The following is an 18,594-nucleotide window of genomic DNA, read 5'->3' on the forward strand; positions in this document are numbered from 1 at the left end:
TATATATATACATATATATATATATATATATATATATATAGGACTAGTAAAAATAAATACGGAAATTTTGGAGAAAGGATATTAAATAACACATGAAAGTACGAATAACGAAAGTTATGCACAGTCATGCATATAAATATCTCGTTGCTCGTTTCGTCTGAATTTTCTTTCGTCCGAAGATATGAGAGAGAGAGAGAGAGAGAGAGAGAGAGAGAGGAGGAACTCTCAGACGGACAAACACGCAAACGGAAATAGAACAGGGATAATGTTTAAACAGGCATTTCGCACAGACCATAGGACAGAGATCCCGCGCCATGGGATTATCCTTTACCTTTACCTCTACCTGGCACAATTACAAATTTCACGAGGTGGCACTTAACACACTCGCGCGTGCGAAATAAATAAGTATTCCGATGAATATTTAAAGTGCTCAGCCAGAAACTAATTGCAATGCCAAGTATCTGTGCTGAATCTCAGCACAAGTTGTGTCGCAACAGCGCTAATTTAAATAGATTTACATTAAAAATAAACATGCCAAAACATCCGTCTAAACGGGTCAAATATTAACACGCTTTCTCGTCGAAAGAGAGAGACCTCTGAGAGAGCTATTCTTTGACAAACAAACGTTTCCTATTTGAATGAAATTATAATTGCAAACGGGGTTTTGAATAAACTCAAGAGCGCGCGCGTGAACGTTTCATTCGCATTAATTTCTGCTATCCTTGACGATAATCCGTTTTCGTTCGCGTTTACCTCAGATTTTCATTTCTCGCGCTCAATTTCTCTTTTTCCTCGTTTCAATTTTAACTGTAGTAGTACACACACGCGTGTAAACAAAAAAAAAGAAAGAAAGAAAAAAAAAAAGGAATTAAGTCTTCGCACGACAGTTAGTCGCTTAATTCGACTCAGTTGTTTCAATTGGTCACAGACAAAGAAATTTTTCTCAAATCACGCACGCTTCGAAATCTCGTTCCAAATGAGAGAACCGATCGACTGGCAACTCGTAACCCGTAACGTCGCTGGGCCTTTGTGAAATTACTTTGCCGACATCCGACCGAGAAGATCAAGTCAAAGAGAGAAAGTCACGTCGAAGTCGAACGTCACCGTGGGGGTGTGTCGGAAGCTCTCCTCCGAGCGTCTCGTTTCGCAGCGAACAGTGAGTAAGAGAAAAAAGAAAACAGAAAGAAAAAAAAAAAAGAACGAGCGGGCGAAAAAAAAAGAAAGGAACCGAACGTCAAAGCCGAAGTCACGGTTGATACGAAGGGACAACACGGCAGGGTATGCACGAGGGTTCAAAAGTCCGAGCACCACCTAGGAGGTATATACATACATACATACATACATATATACATACATATGTACGTACGTACGTACGTACGTACGAGAAGAACGAAAAGAGACAACAGGCCCCGTAGATGTAATAAATCAAGAAGAGGTCCGTAAAGGGACGTCTGTGGCGAAGAAGGCGAAAGAAGAGAGTGAAGAAGAAACTTACGAGGGAAAACGGTACGGGACGGAGGGGGTTGGGGGGAGGAAGAGGGTAGGCGAGGGGTGGAGGGAAGCACCGGTCGTACATCACCGGTGGTATTTACGACGTACCATCGTAAATCAATGATCGCACGAACAGCGCGGTTCAACGAAATTCCTTTTCCCTTCCTATATATGTGATGCCTCCTCCTTCCTTCCGACCATTCCTCCGCTTCCTGTACACGAGCCGATGTGAGAATCTGTCCTGCCATGCATCGCCTCGGACGAAGGATGCTGAAGCCTAAGAATCTTTGAAGGAATCCTTGCCCCACGAGAGATATATGTATATATATCGGCGATTTATCCGGCAAAAACTATTTGTCTTCTGTCGGCGCGAGAATTTTCGAACGCGAGATGAATTCATCGTTCATTTTCATCGTTCCGATTCGGGCAATTTACGCGATTACTTTGACTCCGTCTCTTCCGTTACAGAGATTTCTCTCTCTTTTTCTCTTTTTTTTTTTAATAGGTACGTTTAACCACTTGGGCTGGCAACTGATTGCGGACCTTAACGAGTGACCGAACCGTGTACAATAATTGGTCGCTTTCTTTTCGAACTCGTCGGCATGACATCGTTGGATAGAAATTATTGAGAAGTAATAAATTTATTATCTTGTTTCACCTATTTTTACGTAAATATGCTTAAAACTGAGGACAATATCACAATTTTGGGACAAACAATTCTCGACGTGCGTGGCACGTCATTCCAGCGCAAGAGGTTAACCACAACTGATTGCGGACCATAACGAGTGACCGTATATAAACCGTATACAATAATTCGTCGCTTACTTTTTAAACTTGTCGGTACGATATCACTGGATAGAAATTATTGAGAAGTAATAAATTTATTATTTACGTTTTGCCTATTTTGTTTTACTTGAAAAATATTTAAAACTGAGAAAATATTACAATTTTGGAACAAAAAATTCTCGACGTGCGCGGCACGTCATTTCAGACGCAAGAGGTTAATTCGTTTTTTCGAAATCGCTGCGTCTACGACGAGGGATTAATTAGGATTCTTGAAACAATTAACCTGGAAATCCTCTTCGTCGCGAACGAATCTTCAAAGTCGGTCTCGTCTCGTTATGTTTGAAATGGAGACTCAGCTCTGTGCAATTCGTCGCGCTCGACAATGCACCAATTCGTTTCGAGAATAAATACGGCACAAAGTACACAGATGTACATAAAGTAGGTATACACAAGTAAAGTAGACGTACATAAATATAGTTAGAAAGATCATGATCGTTATTAGTGGTGGAAGAGAAAGACTGGCCCGGTGAGCTGGGATTATTTGGAATTGCAGGTAACGGAGCATTGTTTGCTAAAGGCCTGCAAACACCGTGACTCGTGCCAGTCCAGGTAGGATCGTTTTAACGAGATTTGGGACAGACTTGTAAACGATCACGCCACGAAGTAATGCCTTTTGTGCCTTGCTAGTACATTTCGAGGAGTCGACTTACTCTGTTCGATACAACGATGCGTCCCGTCACCACAGTTTCCCCACTGTCGAGATCCCTATCTGCTTAGACCCAAGTAACCATCTTTTTCGTAATTCTACTCGAACAATTCGAATTCTTTTTTTTTTTTCTTTTTTTTTTTTTTGCAGAATAGAAAAATACAAGCTGACGTTAGAGCACTTTATTTGAAAAAAGGAAATGTATCAAGAAGGACATTTTTTTCTAGGCTGCATCAACAAGCTAGAAATTTGCTCGTCCTGGCGGCGTTGATCAGAGAATTTAATCCGTGCAATTTTTGCACGTTCCGGCAGAGGCCGAATGCCTCGCAAGAGAGAAAGAGAGAGAAAAGGAGGAGACAGCGGAGGATGCGTGGCATCTTGGCCGGGGACAGCCGTAAAAAAGACGCGGTGGAAAAGATGAAAGTGACCCTCGAACAGACTTTGAAAAGAGCCATAAAAGTACAATGAGGGGTTAGTGGAAGACGCCTTCGCTTTCAGCGTACTGGATGATGACGGGAAAAGGGGGCGTTCAACGGGAAGCCTTGGCTCCCAGAAAATTCGTGTTTTTTACGCGGAACGTCGGAAAAGATTACAAAGGACGGAAAAGGGACAAAACCTTTTTCAAGATCAACGACGAGAGGAGGCGGATGTCGGCCTCCGTGTTTAGGTGATGAAACTCGCGAACGTTTGTTACAGCTTCGAAGCTTTATTATCAGAATGAATTCCCCCCGCGAGTCATTTTTTTCACTTGAAAACGGTTTCGTTTCTCCGCGAGACCTTGCGCGTGCAAGCGAGGGGAGCTACCCAGCCCCCCATCCTCTCTTATGTGGTTGTCACCCGGTTTTTATCTCAATTCACCAGTTACTCCGCTAATCTTATTTGCTCGACGCTGGACGCAGTTTAATTCCATTAGCGAAATTAAAGTTCTAGCAAGAGCGTTTAACCGCCGATCGATGCTACTAACCCGCAGACCATTAAGATAAACCCCGATGGTGAAGTCAATTCCGAATAACGCAATAACGCAGAGAGAACGTTGTTGAAAAGTACGCACGCGCGCGTGTAACGCTCCAAAATATAACTAATCATTTCGGTGAAAAAAAAATAAATAAAATTCCGCGATTGCAAAATGAAAACGTAAAAGATAAACGAACTCACCTGATATAAATGATGACCCCGTTGGTGCATATCCTTTTCCATCCACGTGGTACGGTAATCGCTTGCTGGAACTGCTGCTGCTGCTGCTGCTGTTGCTGTTGTTGTTGTTGTTGCTGTTGTTGCTGCGCAACCACTGCACTACCGTTCATCGTCAGCACTACATTTTGTTGAACGGGATTGTTGTTACTGTTGTTGGAAGCGTTGACGCGCGGGAGCTGCGGCTGGCGCGCAGCCTGCTGCGCGCACGAACCGCCACTGTTCGCGACAGGCAAACCATCGTGCGCCGATTGACTTTGACTCTCGGGACTGCTTAGGCTACTGTAAGTCGACGATTCACCGGTATCAGATCGGACAGAGTCGCAGCTAGTTGCAACACTACCACCACTACCGATAACGACAACACTACCGCCACCACCACTGCCGACAACACCGACGTTCGAACCAGACGAGGAAAGCGACGAGCCGGTTTGGTTATCGAAACCGTCCTGCTGCCGGCTCTTGCTGTCGTCCATATTAATGCGTTGCTCGACACCGTCGCCTTGGAACACACCCGCGGACGCTTGAGACGATTCGTTTGCCTGCCGTACGTACGCGACACAAGCGTCGTCGGTTAGAAGACCGACGCAACCCTCGCCGAGGTTACCCTGCGCCGTGATCTGGCCACCGGTGTTGCTGTAACCCGCGTCGGCCACTAGCCTCGCACCGCTCGGGTAAATCTCACCGCTGTGAATCCTCGATGGAAATAATTTGTTGGACAGCATGTCGCCGGCGTTCGCGACCTTGCCGATCGCCAGCTCCACGTTGTTCTCCGCGCTGTTGGCCGTGTCATTTTCCAACGGGCCTCGGCTCGCCGTGTTCTTGCCGTCGCACGCCGACACCACGCACGTCATCGTCGTGGTCGCGGACGTGCCGGTCGTTTGAATCAGATTCGTCGTCGTCGTCGTCGTCTGTCTGTAGAGCAAACCGTTGTTCGTGACGATAGACGTACCGTAGTCCTCTTCGTCCTCGGTGTTACTGTTGGACATGGATCGTGCCGATCGGCTCGACTCGCCATCGGTCGACGCATACTCGCCGGCTGGCTTTAATCGGCAGCAATTGTTTACCGTGGCCACGGTGGCGCTGTTATTATCGTTGCAATAAATGGCGGTTTTGGCGGGAAACGTCGCCGCCGCCGTCGCCACCTGCGGCGGCAAAATGCCGGCGTACGTCGCCTGCTGCGGGGACTGATAGCCGACTGCGGTAGCAGCAGCAGCAGCGGCGGCGGCATTCTGACCGACCGCCGTCGCGTATGCGAAATTCTCTCCCGAAACGTAGACTAGAACACTATTTTGCTGAATCTCCTGTGCGTGCTGAGGATTTTGTTGTTCTTGCTGCTGCTGTTGTTGTTGTTGTTGTGGTTGTTGTTGTTGTTGCTGCTGCTGCTGCTGCTGCTGCTGTTGTTGCTGTTGTCGGTTATGATGATGATGATGATGAGGATGATGCTGATGCTGCTGCTGCTGCTGCTGCTGCTGCTGTTGATGATGATGATGATGGTGATGATGATGATGATGATGATGATGGCTGTGATTCGGGAGAGCAGAGTGCGTGGACGGCTGCTCAGGCTTGCCGGCCATGGTCCAGGTCCAGCAGCGCTGCAAGTAACCCCGACACCGACATCACTGCACAAACGCAGGTAGCACGCCTACATAGAGACACCTTTCGGTCCTGCCGCATCCTCCATAAACGGAAATGATCACGCGTTTCCCACCACCGAAATCCACCGCGTTCTATCGGTCGTTCTTCTTGGCCACGCACGCTCACCGATCATCGGAATAATCTCACACGTTCCGTCATCCACGTTCTCGTTCTTCGACATCCTCGGCATTACCGCGCACCGCACGCCAGGACCGATAATTTCACCGATTGTTTGTTTTTTCCTTTTCCTTTTCGTTTTCTTTTCTTTTCTTTCCTTTTTTTGTTTTCGTTGGATTCTCAATCTTTCTTCGTCAATTTCTTTCGCAAAATTCGTTCGCGAACACTCCTCCCTTTCTCGATCTTCTCCCTGGTAGAGCCTCGAACAAGAGATGCCAAGATTTTGAAATTGGAGTATATCCGTCGGACGACAAACACGCGCTATTCACCGGTCAATGCCCGTCTAACCTCTCTCCTACGTATCGGAGCATTCTACCATGATACGTGCCAGTTTCGTTGGTTTCTTGCAATTCCAATGCATTGGGGATCACGTCCGTGTTATTTATATATTCTCGTCCGAACGGTCACACGTCTCTCGGGAAAATAATACGATGAGTCGACACTTTCTATGAATCGGTCGATGCGTTTCTGTTTTGAAAAATAATTTGTAAGAGGCGTTATCTCGTTCTTTCTTCCAATTGCGTGGACAACTTGTACGAGCCAACAGGTTTCTTCCGTAGAGGACAACTTAACATTTAATAGTTACTTGCGTTAACGAACAAGTAAATAAATTTATACGACGTTCGTGGAGCAGGAGGAACGTAATTCCTCTGATATTTTCATTCACTGTACGGGTTCGACGTGAGCCAGGCTAGATAACATTGTTTATTAGGAAATTACGCTTCTGCTGTCACTTGCAAGGTCGATTTGCAAAGCGACGGCTCGCTCATTTGTCTCGCTCGCCGATTCAGTCACGTCGAAACAACACAATGAGGCCAAGCATTCGACTAACCTAGACTGTTGGACACACGCTGTTATTCGTGACGCGTGCAGTAGGTTACTCCGAAAAAGCGAACGACACGAACCACGGATCTTTCCGAACGCCGCGAACACTGACGAGCAACCGGGTCTAACTCGATTTCGACGAGACGATGGAAAGGAAACTGCAACGCGCCGAGAGAGAAAAATTGAACTTTGTGAAGAAAGTCAGGTCGTTGAGGTCGTTGTGTCATTGCCACGGTCCCCGTCACGTTATTCGCGGTTGTGGTCGTAATTCTTATTACTCCGTTTCACATGCACGCATCCTCCGACTAAGAAACGGCCAGCATCGCTCAATTATGTCATTGCGAGCCACTGTCACTAAAAAAATACGCTGCTCCGAATCTTCGTTCACGCACACCAGAAGAGTAGAAAGCCATTTTCCTCGGCACTCGAATACGCAAAGGTTAATAACGACCGAGCCACGACTTACTCGATCGGTAACGGCGCGAACGCACTCTCGGTACAAAAAACACTTTTATATCGCCGTAACAATTCGCGTTAAATCGCACGGACGGACGTACGTCGTGTTATGACGCTGTGTCATCGTCACAGCAGCAGTAGCACCACCACCACCACCACCACCACTACTACCTCCACCACCACCACCACCACTAGTACTACCACCACTACCACCAGTCGCGGTTACGAACTCGGGTTAAGTTAACTAACCCTCTTCTCGACTCGAACACCTGCGCGGGCCGCGCTCATCGTTTTCACCGAACCTCACTTCTTGATCGCGTGAAAACGCACGCTTATTATATTCTGACTGGCACGGCCGCCTCGCTCTCGTACACTGATCCCCCGTTGTTTACCTCGCAATCACTTTCTTTCGTTAAACACTTCTCCCGCACCGACTATCGAACGAAATTCCATTCTGCAGATCCTATGCGTACGCTGTTTTCGCGTAACTGATATTGGAAAAATATGGCTCCCTCCGCATACCCAGAAACCTTTGCGGCATCTCGACGTCTGGCTTTCGGGCACTCGTATAACGCACGTTACAAAAACATCGACCCTTAGCCGCGATTATATCGCCATCGTTAGGCTATTCTACGTAACTCAAAGGCACGTTAACATTGTTACTTCTCGCGAATGCCGCTGTTTAATACACTCGCATGCGTATACCGTTTAAATTTATACCTGCGTAATAAATCCTTCATACATGTACGCCTCTATGAATGAAAATTACTGAAATATCATCGCAATGCTCGAACGTTACTCTCGCAGACAAATTTAGAGATGTATAGATAAAAATTTAAGAAAATAATTTGATCTAACATATATATATACAAATTCAATAAGAATTTATACACGTATTAAATATAAGTATGTGTATATAATTTATATATGTATTGGTTGTAAACAAAATTAAAATACGACATGCATATGAGGGATTAAAGGTCAAATTTTATAAACATCTTCCTTCACATATTTGACATTATACTTTTTTCAATTTATTTGAGACGATTCAGAAACGTACTAATCAATCACCAATTTATCTATAATAAATAAGATTATAATACGCGCCTATTTAAATTCGCTATAGTAATTGCGGACGAGTACATGATTTTGTTGTATACAGTAAATTATGTGAATGTTGAAGGTGCGTTTAATCCAACGCATACATATTAACGAATAGCTATTCACGCGCATTATTCAACTTTAATGCAGACGAAATATGTTATAATATTAAAAAAAGCAGCCTCTTTGTAACATTACTAAATACATTTTCTGAAATTATTCTTTTACTTTCACTTCCAGTATTACGACTATAAATAAACACTGGAATATTTTTTACTACACAACAGACAATGAATACGCGCAGTAATCCACTTATTACATATACAGGAACCACATCTTTTTTTCACGAATTGTACTTTTAATAGACATAAAATATTTTAGTCATATGTCACTACACGAGACTCTATAAATGAATTAATCGCTGAAAAATAAAAGAGAAAGTAATTTTAAAGTCTGTAGAGATCGAGATTACATTTTATTTCTGTTATAATAGAATGCATTTACCAATATCTCACACTATTTTTATGATTGTTACATCACTAATGTAAACATCGATTTAAATTTCAAAAGCTTGTGTCGTAATCAAACGCTAGTAATTTAAACAATTTGAAGGAATATGTGAATAGAGGTAAGGTACTAATTTCGACTGTCTAATTTTATTTCTACCATTCGGTACGCGCGTATCGATGAGTGTTGAAAACTGTCAAATAAAAACAAATTCATTAATTCATTAATAGCAGAAAATAATAAGAATGTTCAACATTACACGATACAATTGATTATGATTTGTTTTCATTAATCACGTTACATAATGTTACATCAGTAGTTGAGTAAATTCAGCTTTTCTTAATCTAAGAGAACTCTAAAGTTATTTGATTAAGAAAAGCTGAATTTACTCGACATCCAATGTAACGTTATGTAACGTGCTTGATGATAAGTACATCTTTTTAAATACTTTTCTACAGCAAACATTTTGAACTAATTTTTAACCAGCTCATTAGCAATTTTCACCAGAATTTATAATTTAATTCAGAAGTGATAATAAATGTACCATCAACAGCGTTAAAGGTCTCCTATACAGTTTAGTATTTGTGGTGATCTTTATACTAGAATCAATAGTGATTCTACCGATGTAGCATTTCATAGTGCAAACATTTTTCCTCAGGTTCTTGTCATCTGAAGAACTTTGTTACGTGTCCGCATCTTTTCGTTCTTTTGTTATTACATATGATTCAGAAATCGAGCGAATGGGACAAAAGTTTAAAATGAAAGAATGACCATATTTATTGTGATTGAATTAATTTGTGGCACATTGGACTCCTGAAGAACCCCCTTCGTCTTCCTCATACGCTTGTCGTTGCTCTCTTCGTCTCACTTCTTGTTCTGGATCCAAGTCCATGAGAGAACAATCTTCTGCTCCCTCTGGAATTATAACCTCTTCCCTTGGTGGTAGACATTGTTCAAGTGTTGGAATGACAGAAGGGTCCATAGATTTCGGGAAATTCACTACAAATTGAATTATAAGCCTGCCGTGCGTAAACGGATCTTTGTAAATTGGCATTCCTTCATTTAGAATACACTTCAGATCTCCGTGTTTCACAACAGTTCCGGGATATGAAGTTATTACTAAATCTCTTCCATCCAAAGTGCGAATAACTTTCTGGAATCCACAAAGAGCTTCTACAAGCTCCAACTGCATCCTCATGATTAAATCATGACGTGAACGCCTAAAATAATATAATTAATAGCATCGTGATGTATGTGCCATACAATACTGAATCGCATACAATACAAATATTATATAAAATACCAACTTGAAAACCTCATGTTCTTTCTCTTCGAGAAGAATAACGATATCTCCTGGCTCGTAGTCCGGTTCCTGATCACCTTCTCCAGCAAAAACTATCTTCTGGTTATGCACCATACCTGGGTCAACGTGAACTTCTAAAATCTTCCTATCTCTAATGGTTTTTCTGCCGCCGCATTGTTTACAACGATCACGAGGATTAATTCGGTCTCCTTGACCTTTACAATCTACACATATACTTTGCAGATGTTGTAACATTCCAGGTCCTAGCTGTTGTATTTGAACCTGCATACCAGAACCATGACACGTTGTACATTGTTCCACTGAACCTTTTTTCCCACCAATACCTACGGAAACAAATTTTAACGTTTTATTTCAAATATGCAAAACCTTTAATAATCGCTATATAAAAGATACCTTCGCACTTATCACAAATGACATTCTTTTGTAAAGCTAATTTACGGACAGTTCCTTTGTATAATTCCTCCAATGAAACTGACAACTGATGTATAACATCCTGCCCTCGTCGTTCTCTCCTACGACCACTTCTCCCACCAAAGCCTCCACCAAAGAACATATCAAAGATATCCAAAGGTGAAGAAAATACATTTCCACCTCCTCCACCTTCTTTCAAAGCTTGCTCTCCACCTTGATCATAAATTCTCTTCTTCTCAGGATTCGATAATACTTCATATGCTTGTGAGATTTGTTTGAACTGTAATGTGAAAGTGAAATTTAATAATCTAACTTTATTTTGTAATATTCAATCAAAATCTTTAGCACACTTTTAAGTTAAAAATACTAACTTTTTCTCCTTCATTGGGATTTTTATCGGGGTGATACTTCAAAGCAAGTTTTCTGTAAGCCTTTTTTAAATCATCTTGTGAACATCCAGGTTTCACACCCAAAACATCGTAAAATGTAGTTTCTTTCACCATTTTTATTAATTTATTTTCTAATGATCCTCAATTACAATAGTATTGTCCCTGCTAGAAGTGAAATAAGGTAAAAATATTATTGAAATTAATATAGATTTTAATGAATCTCGTATATTTAATATAACACTAGAACTATCAAACTTGTCAAAATGATAAATCTTGGTTTCTTTTCATATAATTATTAAGAACTTTCATAAAAAGTATTTATAAATACTTAATGTCATTAATGTCATTTATTATCATAAATTTTATTATAGAAATCGTATTAATATATTAAAATATATATTTGAGCCTGGTTATTCTAATGTTACGTATTTTAATAAAACAATTCTTACAAAATAATTTATTACATAAGAAAACGATAATTAAAGTCTTAAAGACCCATAAAAAATTTTATTAACTTGAATAATATAAATGCTTAATTCACTGTTATGTCATCTTCTTTTCATATTAATACATAATTTCGTACATAAAAAATATAATTTAATAACACAATGAATTACAGATAAATTTTGTGAAATACTATAATGTATTACATTAATACATGTAAGAAATATATTCAAAGAAAGAGGCTCAAGAGGAAGAATCCAATATTGAAATGAGATATTTAATTGTTACACAATTTAGGAATGTAGGACGCATTGGTCATAAATCTATTAATCATACAACATTATGTATCTGAATTGAAATTCGTCATGCTTCAAATTAATATTCATTATGTTTCATTTAATGAGACTTGATGAAAAAGAACTTTATATTGCTTTATTGTCTTTCAGGCAGGCCTCATTAAACTATCTATAATTTATATTTTTAAAATACTAAAATATTGCTAATATTTATATCCACATGGAAATTATACATAATGACCTTGAACTTTAATGTCGATACAACATAGAAGTACTTGCATCGAATAATTAAAATATTATTCAAAATATGAGGCCTCCATAACTGACTTTCTAAATTGAATAAAAATCTTACAAGTTTTCAAAGTATATTAATTCTACGCTCGTAGTCCAATAAATTTCATCCATGTGCGTGATCCGTTTCAAAATGGCGACCAAATGATATTTTAAGATGATAAAATATAATTAATTGACATAAAAAAGAAAACAAAAAACCCCGCTTTACTCTAATGCAGTGCTTGTTATATCATGAACAAAGAACACCACACTTTCTAGATTCTTCTGCTATCGCAGATATGTATATATGTATATATATTATATATATATATATATATATACTAAAGGTTTGTACTACCGGCAAAAAATTAAGTAAGGAAAATGGAAAAATTACCAAAATTTTCCTAGATAAACAGCGTTGGCTTCCAGTTTAAGTAATATAAGTGAAATCAGACATGTAATAATAACTTATGTCTAAGTGACAGACATACTCTGCAACTTCAACTACGTTTGGTATTGACACGAGCAAGGCAATAGGAACATCCACCATTTTTCTACGTTAAAGTGCGAGTCATGGACGAGCACAACTTGTACTATGATAAAACTTATTGACGCGCATTTCGTAATATGCAATATGCTCGGATAGGCATACAACTATTATTCAACCTTCGAACGTCCGCTTCGAATTTGCGAATCGTTAAAATATTCAAGAATATTCCATCGATATTTCTGTAATATTTCCAAATGCTGTGGCACAAATTGATTCTACAGCTTGGCGCTATGCAAATTCCTATCCGAAGAAATATTCACGAGCTCGTATAATCGATCGCGCGATTCGGTGATGAAAATTCCACTCGTCTGCGCATATTTTCTAAAATATTCTAAACTTTGCAATTGTTCACGTCTGGTCTTACCTGTATCAGCAGAAAGAGAGCAACGCGTGGAAAATATCCGTGTGCCGTTAACGCTCGACTCACTCCACGTAATAGTATTCAACAAACTGTTGTAAGCGCATAGAACTCACCAATATTACTGCTCGTGTCCGTTCTCGAAACTTCCTAGAAGAGTAATGGACGTTACCCGAAACTGAACCAATCAGATAGCCGGAGAGTTGTAGTCAGCGCCAAATACAATTACGGTCTTCCTAAGAATTTCACAAGAACGTGTTTTACTTTGTCGATAACGTAGTGAAAATAAATACTTGGTCTTTGTGTTGAAAAGGATTTTATAAGTTAATATTTCACAATGTTCATCTGATTTTTAAGTTGTAATAAAACAAAAAGAATTTTTATCAATAATTTTACTCGGAAACTTATTTTTATTTTCTTTACAATGACATACAAATCTAAAATCCGAATATTCGAAAAATTTTCATTTCTAAACTCTTTTTTACTTTCAATTTTAATATCTTTAGTAATTTTGAAATAATACGATAATACGTCTTGCTTTTTGAACAATTCCAGACATTTTAATAAGTAGATATGTATATAAATATATACATAGATATTTAAAATTTCTAAACAAAGAATAGCATTGTTACATTATTATTACGTTCTAAGTTTTAATAATTTGGTATTATTATAAATAATTAAGATTATTATGCAATTTTTTAAATAGCTAATTTCTTTTTCAATTATTTGATTAATATAAAGAAGAAAAACATAACAATTTTATATAGCTGTATAGAAAATTACGAAAAGAATATGTTTGACTGAATAGATAGCGCTGCACGTTTCCGTAACTGTCCTTTTACCAGCGGCACGATAATCGAGTAGAGTGGTATGCGTTTTGTATCCTGAAACTATTGATCAATCGTTGAAAAAAGTTTGAGATATTTGCTTAAAATATTGTTAATGGTAAATAATTATTCTTTTCTTTCAAATATAATTTATTAATACAATCTCTATTAATGTTTCATGTTTATATCATTATAGCGTGTGTCTCTTAACTATCTTAATAGTGTTATTAATGAAAGATGAAATGCAAATACAAGTATTTTGTACAATTATAAAAATAAAATTGTGACATGAAATGCTTATACTTCTTTCTAAATGTTTTTCTTGGAAAATAGTGTAATTTTAATGAAACAATACAAAACAAAACATAACCTCAATGTTGTTTTACAGATGGAGGGTGCTGTTACAATCAGGACTAGAAAGTTCATGAGTAATCGATTACTATGTCGGAAACAAATGGTGTGTATTTACATAAACATTTATTATTTGTTTCAAATTGAATATTATATTCATCTATTGTAAAATATTTTTTCACAGGTTGTGGATGTATTTCACCCAGGTCATCCATCAGTTCGAAAAACAGAAATACGTGAAAAATTAGCAAAAATGTACAAAGTTACACCAGATGTAGTTTTCGTCTTTGGTTTTCAGACTAATTTTGGTGGTGGTAGATCAACCGGATTTGCACTGATCTATGATACATTAGATTTTGCAAAAAAATTTGAACCTAAATACAGGTTAGCTAGGCATGGACTATTTGAGAAACAAAAACAGACAAGAAAACAAAGAAAAGAACGTAAAAACAGAATGAAAAAAGTTAGGGGTACAAAGAAGAGTAAAGTGGGAGCTGCATCTAAAAAAGTAAGATAATATTTTATTTAATATTATAATTTCTATCTTTCACTTTACATTAATTAATAAGTAAATAGTTTATTAATACTTTTGATAATATAAAGTAATTTGGTGACGATAATATATATTTATTTGATAATGATTTTTACATTGGTATTATTTGCTTTCAATTTCATTTAAGTTTTAAATTTCTAAGAATATTTAATAAATATATATGTTCTTATCTATTTTTTTGTAAATAAATTTACGATAAATTTAATTTGAAATATTTCAATGAAATATTTATCAACAAATTTTGTGCATTGACAATTAAACAAAAAATTAAATGTTTCCTACAAATTAAAAATATTTAAGATTAGTGAATTAAAATTACAGTTTTATATTTGTTTACATTATAATTTGCATTGTCTATTTTTTTATATTTTATAATTAATATATAAATCTTTTGCAAGAACATAGCATTAATATATAAGAATTTGTGATATTTGCATTGAGCATATGAAGATGTATAGTTATCTAATCAATGACATGAAAAAGAATTATACATTGTTTTTGAGTTTTATATTGATTTAATTGTATAATTCCTAATTGTTTAATATTTTGAACACCAAGTAAAAATATTTTATATTATTCTCATGTTATGAAAATAGATTATTACAAATATGTGAATTACTAGTATAATTTCTTAAATAATTTGAATGTAACAAATTTTCTACAGTTATCTGTGCAAAATATAAATATAACATATTATATAATATATATAATTCAGTTATATTTATAAAAAACAAATTTTGCATGCTATTCAGTGGTATACGCTTTTTGATATTCTAGGGAAGGAAGTAGTCAAATGCTCATCATTTGTACTACAAGCCTCAAGAGGAAACTTAATTATGATGCTCATATATGGTCAGCATGTATACTTCTTGGTTTCAGTTTTCTTTTCTATGTTTTTCAGTTTGTCCTTTTAAGATTTGGTTGAATATGTTTCGTAACTTTTTTCATATATTTATTTTAACTCCTGTAGCATATTCCATTGTATTATGCCATATATAACAAAACGTATTCTTTTTGTGTATTACATTTAACTTTTTATCAGTATCTCACTCACTCATATGGTTTTAAAAATAATGTAAATATTTTAAATACGTATCTGATGATTGACTTTGAAATAATCAAAGTTAGTGTTAACTCTTTCTTTCAAAATTTAGAAACATCTGACAACATTTTCTGTATTTCATCATTAGTAGTATTCAAAGTAGAACTTATATTAATAATCATTTAAAAATAAAAGACTCAAGTAGGATTAGAACATTATATATGTACTTTTGTATTGTATTTTTATTCTATTTTGTTTTGAGCTTTCAATAAAAGTAGAACATTTCTTTTTTTTTTTTGCTTGTGTGAGATGTAATGTGACTAACATTGAGATTGAATATTTTGCTGATATCATTTTTTTTTTTTTTATTACAGTAAAACCGAAAGACATCATGAAGACTACAATCTGTTCAACATTGGCTTAAAAATTATTATAATCATTTATTATCATAGATAATTATAATAAGTTTTACAGAATAAAAGTGTATTCTTTTTGATGAAAAAAAACTTATTTCAGTGTCCTGTTTTATTATATCTCATTGTTTATATTAATTATCTATAAGAGAAAACTGTATGATTTATTTGGGATACGTGGTGAGAATAGTAACGACGGATGAGAAGAGGTGGTGTAGGAGCGACAAATAAAGAAATAAGCCAATAGACAAGAGTAGGAAGATTTTATGCAGTGTTGGCCTTATATAAGGCCGATTCTCTTTGTACCTTTCCCAATCACGTGATCGAAAAGGTAAGTCATTTTGCCTAACGGCTGAAATGTGCCGTTAGGCGAAAGCAATCCCGTAAAGTAATTTTCATAATTATTTTATGGGCCCAGGAAAATGTTCCTCGCATTAGGTCTTTTAGCGTTACTGGGTAATATTCTCTACAATTTATAAACGTATTTTGTTAACAGGAATATTTATTTTCGTATAAAAATGTCCTATTTAACAAAAAAAATGGAAGGTTTAAAGGAATTACAAAATGTTATTTGTTAAGCACAAAACTATGTTATCCCATAAGAACTTCTACAGATCCTTTTTGAATAAAATCGTTTTCGGTTTCATTTTCCTGCAATGATTTATCAATTTTTGGTAAGAAGTTTTTGGAAGAATCAATCTGTTCAATGGTTGGTGTTGTTTGCGAATTAATGTGTTGCTGCGTTGTAGGTGTTGTCATAGATGAAATCGTTTGTGAAGATTCCGTTATTTCTGAATCCGTCATAATATCAAAACTTTGTTTAGTCTCTGTTTCAATCGAATCCTTTGGCTGAGCAATACTTGGTGTGTGAGAATTTAATTTGTTAGAATTCTCTTCAAATCCGTTTTGATTAAATCCCTTTTGAATAAAATACCAATCACCAATGTGAAATCCCCAGTCTTGATTAGGATCAAAAGATAATATAGCTATAATTTACAAAAATTAGTATGAATGAAACTGTAACGAAATATTAGCGATTACTGATTATTAATTTAATTAATGCTAACATATTCAAGGTAATTTGTGCTTAGTCTTAATCAATCTATTATTCACTTTTACTATTATTTTTATTTTAATATTTTCGAAATTTTTATGCTTGATTAAATAATAATAATTTTTATACTTAGTATCAAATAATAATGCTTATTTACATAAATTTAATAGATGCCAGTCATGATTTTTGATTATATTTTGTAATTCAAATTTGTCCAAGTTTGATATTTCAATTGCTAAAGAGGGTGGCGGCGTAGTTGTTAGTCCAAATAATCGTTCGTGAAATTGGTTTCCCAAATTATAAAACCAGTCTCGTATATCTTGAAAAAATTCAGCATTTCGGAAATCTTTCTGTAATCTATTAGTTTCTGTAATAAACAAGATTGATTATTGTGCGCAAATTTTCGAAATTATGCAAAATAATTAACTAAAATAGCGTATTAGTAATTCAAAAATATAAATCTTTTCAAAGAAATCTCTTGCAAGTATTTAAGCACTCAAAATTTCATTTCTTTGTTAAGAAAAATGATGCAAGATTTTGTCACTAAAATGATGTTAATAAACTATACCTTTATTATGAATTTCAATTGATGTACATAAATCACAAGTCGCAAACAGTAAAACGATAATAAGATACATCTTTTTTCTAGAAGGCTTATATGAGTAAATGTTCAGGTTTTTATACACATGCTACCGGAAATAAATGCTCATTACTACACAACTTTATAAAGAAACAATTAAACACATCGTGCTGTTACGCAACTTTGATGACCTTGTTCTTCGCGATTCTAACCGTTGTAGAGACAAAATCAACACGATCTAATATACGACTTTAAACAATATTTCATACGTTAATTTAGAAATTTAACTTCTTTCGTGAAATCATACTTTAAAATAAACAGAAGATACATACGAGTATAAAATGAACACAAGCTTTAAAAGTTTGAAAATTTTTCAAAATGTTATTAGAATATTTTGTTGTATCATGTTTAATTAATTTTTTATAAGACATCAATAGAACTAGTCTTATAGACATCAATAGAATTTTAAGACACCAATAAAGATTTATTGATGCCACTCGTATAATAGATTTTTTCGGTTATCTAGGATCTATTTGATATAAATTGTATTTAATAAATTATTATATACTAATAATTATTATATGTTGTAAACATACATAATATAGATTCTAGTCCTTATTTCATCCAGGAAATCCAATAGGTTTAGATTAATTTAATATTGTATAGTCTGTATAGCTTACATATGTATGCTGCTACAAACTACATGTTGACTGTTATTACTCATATTGTCATTTAAGATAAGGTTCATTCATATATTTAAATTTCATTTTCATTCATTTCTAGGTTCATTCATATTTAAATTTTGTTTATTAAACATCATTTTAAAATTAGCTTTGGAATTAGCTCAT

The 18,594-nt window shown here is 36.2% G+C and overlaps 4 protein-coding genes across 11 annotated transcripts; 1 reads left to right on the plus strand and 3 right to left on the minus strand.

The window, feature by feature from the left end:
- Positions 1-2,506: 2,506 nt before the first annotated feature.
- Positions 2,507-7,852, minus strand: LOC122529131 (probable serine/threonine-protein kinase DDB_G0267686). Its single transcript, XM_043654936.1, has 2 exons — positions 4,139-7,852; positions 2,507-3,424 (listed from the first exon to the last, which is right to left on the minus strand). Exons 1-2 carry the CDS (start codon positions 5,749-5,751, stop codon positions 3,217-3,219), a joined length of 1,821 nt encoding a protein of 606 aa, XP_043510871.1. The 5' UTR covers positions 5,752-7,852; the 3' UTR covers positions 2,507-3,216.
- A 429-nt stretch (positions 7,853-8,281) lies between these two features.
- On the minus strand, positions 8,282-13,139 carry LOC122529133 (dnaJ homolog subfamily A member 1). Of its 5 annotated transcripts, none has more exons than XM_043654940.1 (5): positions 13,040-13,139; positions 10,985-11,167; positions 10,596-10,893; positions 10,186-10,525; positions 8,282-10,098 (listed from the first exon to the last, which is right to left on the minus strand). In XM_043654940.1, the coding sequence occupies exons 2-5, from the start codon at positions 11,114-11,116 to the stop codon at positions 9,669-9,671; spliced, it is 1,200 nt and encodes a 399-aa protein (XP_043510875.1). In that variant the 5' UTR covers positions 11,117-11,167; positions 13,040-13,139; the 3' UTR covers positions 8,282-9,668. The 5 variants fall into 5 exon arrangements, with proteins under 5 accessions (XP_043510875.1, XP_043510873.1, XP_043510874.1 ...); XM_043654938.1 differs by having other exon boundaries at positions 12,930-13,104; XM_043654939.1 differs by having other exon boundaries at positions 10,985-11,169; positions 12,936-13,091.
- Positions 13,140-13,730: 591 nt separating this feature from the next.
- On the plus strand, positions 13,731-16,205 carry LOC122529137 (40S ribosomal protein S24). 4 transcript variants are annotated; one of them, XM_043654948.1, is made up of 5 exons: positions 13,731-13,794; positions 14,142-14,210; positions 14,289-14,612; positions 15,435-15,509; positions 16,074-16,205. In XM_043654948.1, exons 2-4 carry the CDS (start codon positions 14,142-14,144, stop codon positions 15,444-15,446), a joined length of 405 nt encoding a protein of 134 aa, XP_043510883.1. In that variant the 5' UTR covers positions 13,731-13,794; the 3' UTR covers positions 15,447-15,509; positions 16,074-16,205. The 4 variants fall into 4 exon arrangements, with proteins under 4 accessions (XP_043510883.1, XP_043510881.1, XP_043510884.1 ...); XM_043654946.1 differs by having other exon boundaries at positions 13,746-13,871; XM_043654947.1 differs by lacking the exon at positions 13,731-13,794 and adding an exon at positions 13,930-13,950.
- Positions 15,962-18,044, minus strand: LOC122529136. The gene is made up of 3 exons (XM_043654945.1): positions 17,735-18,044; positions 17,324-17,533; positions 15,962-17,098 (listed from the first exon to the last, which is right to left on the minus strand). The coding sequence occupies exons 1-3, from the start codon at positions 17,802-17,804 to the stop codon at positions 16,704-16,706; spliced, it is 675 nt and encodes a 224-aa protein (XP_043510880.1). The 5' UTR covers positions 17,805-18,044; the 3' UTR covers positions 15,962-16,703.
- Positions 18,045-18,594: the final 550 nt, after the last annotated feature.

The sequence above is a fragment of the Frieseomelitta varia genome, unplaced genomic scaffold, assembly GCF_011392965.1.
Source record: "Frieseomelitta varia isolate USP_RPSP 00005682 unplaced genomic scaffold, Fvar_1.2 scaffold_279, whole genome shotgun sequence".
NCBI lineage: Eukaryota > Metazoa > Arthropoda > Insecta > Hymenoptera > Apidae > Frieseomelitta > Frieseomelitta varia.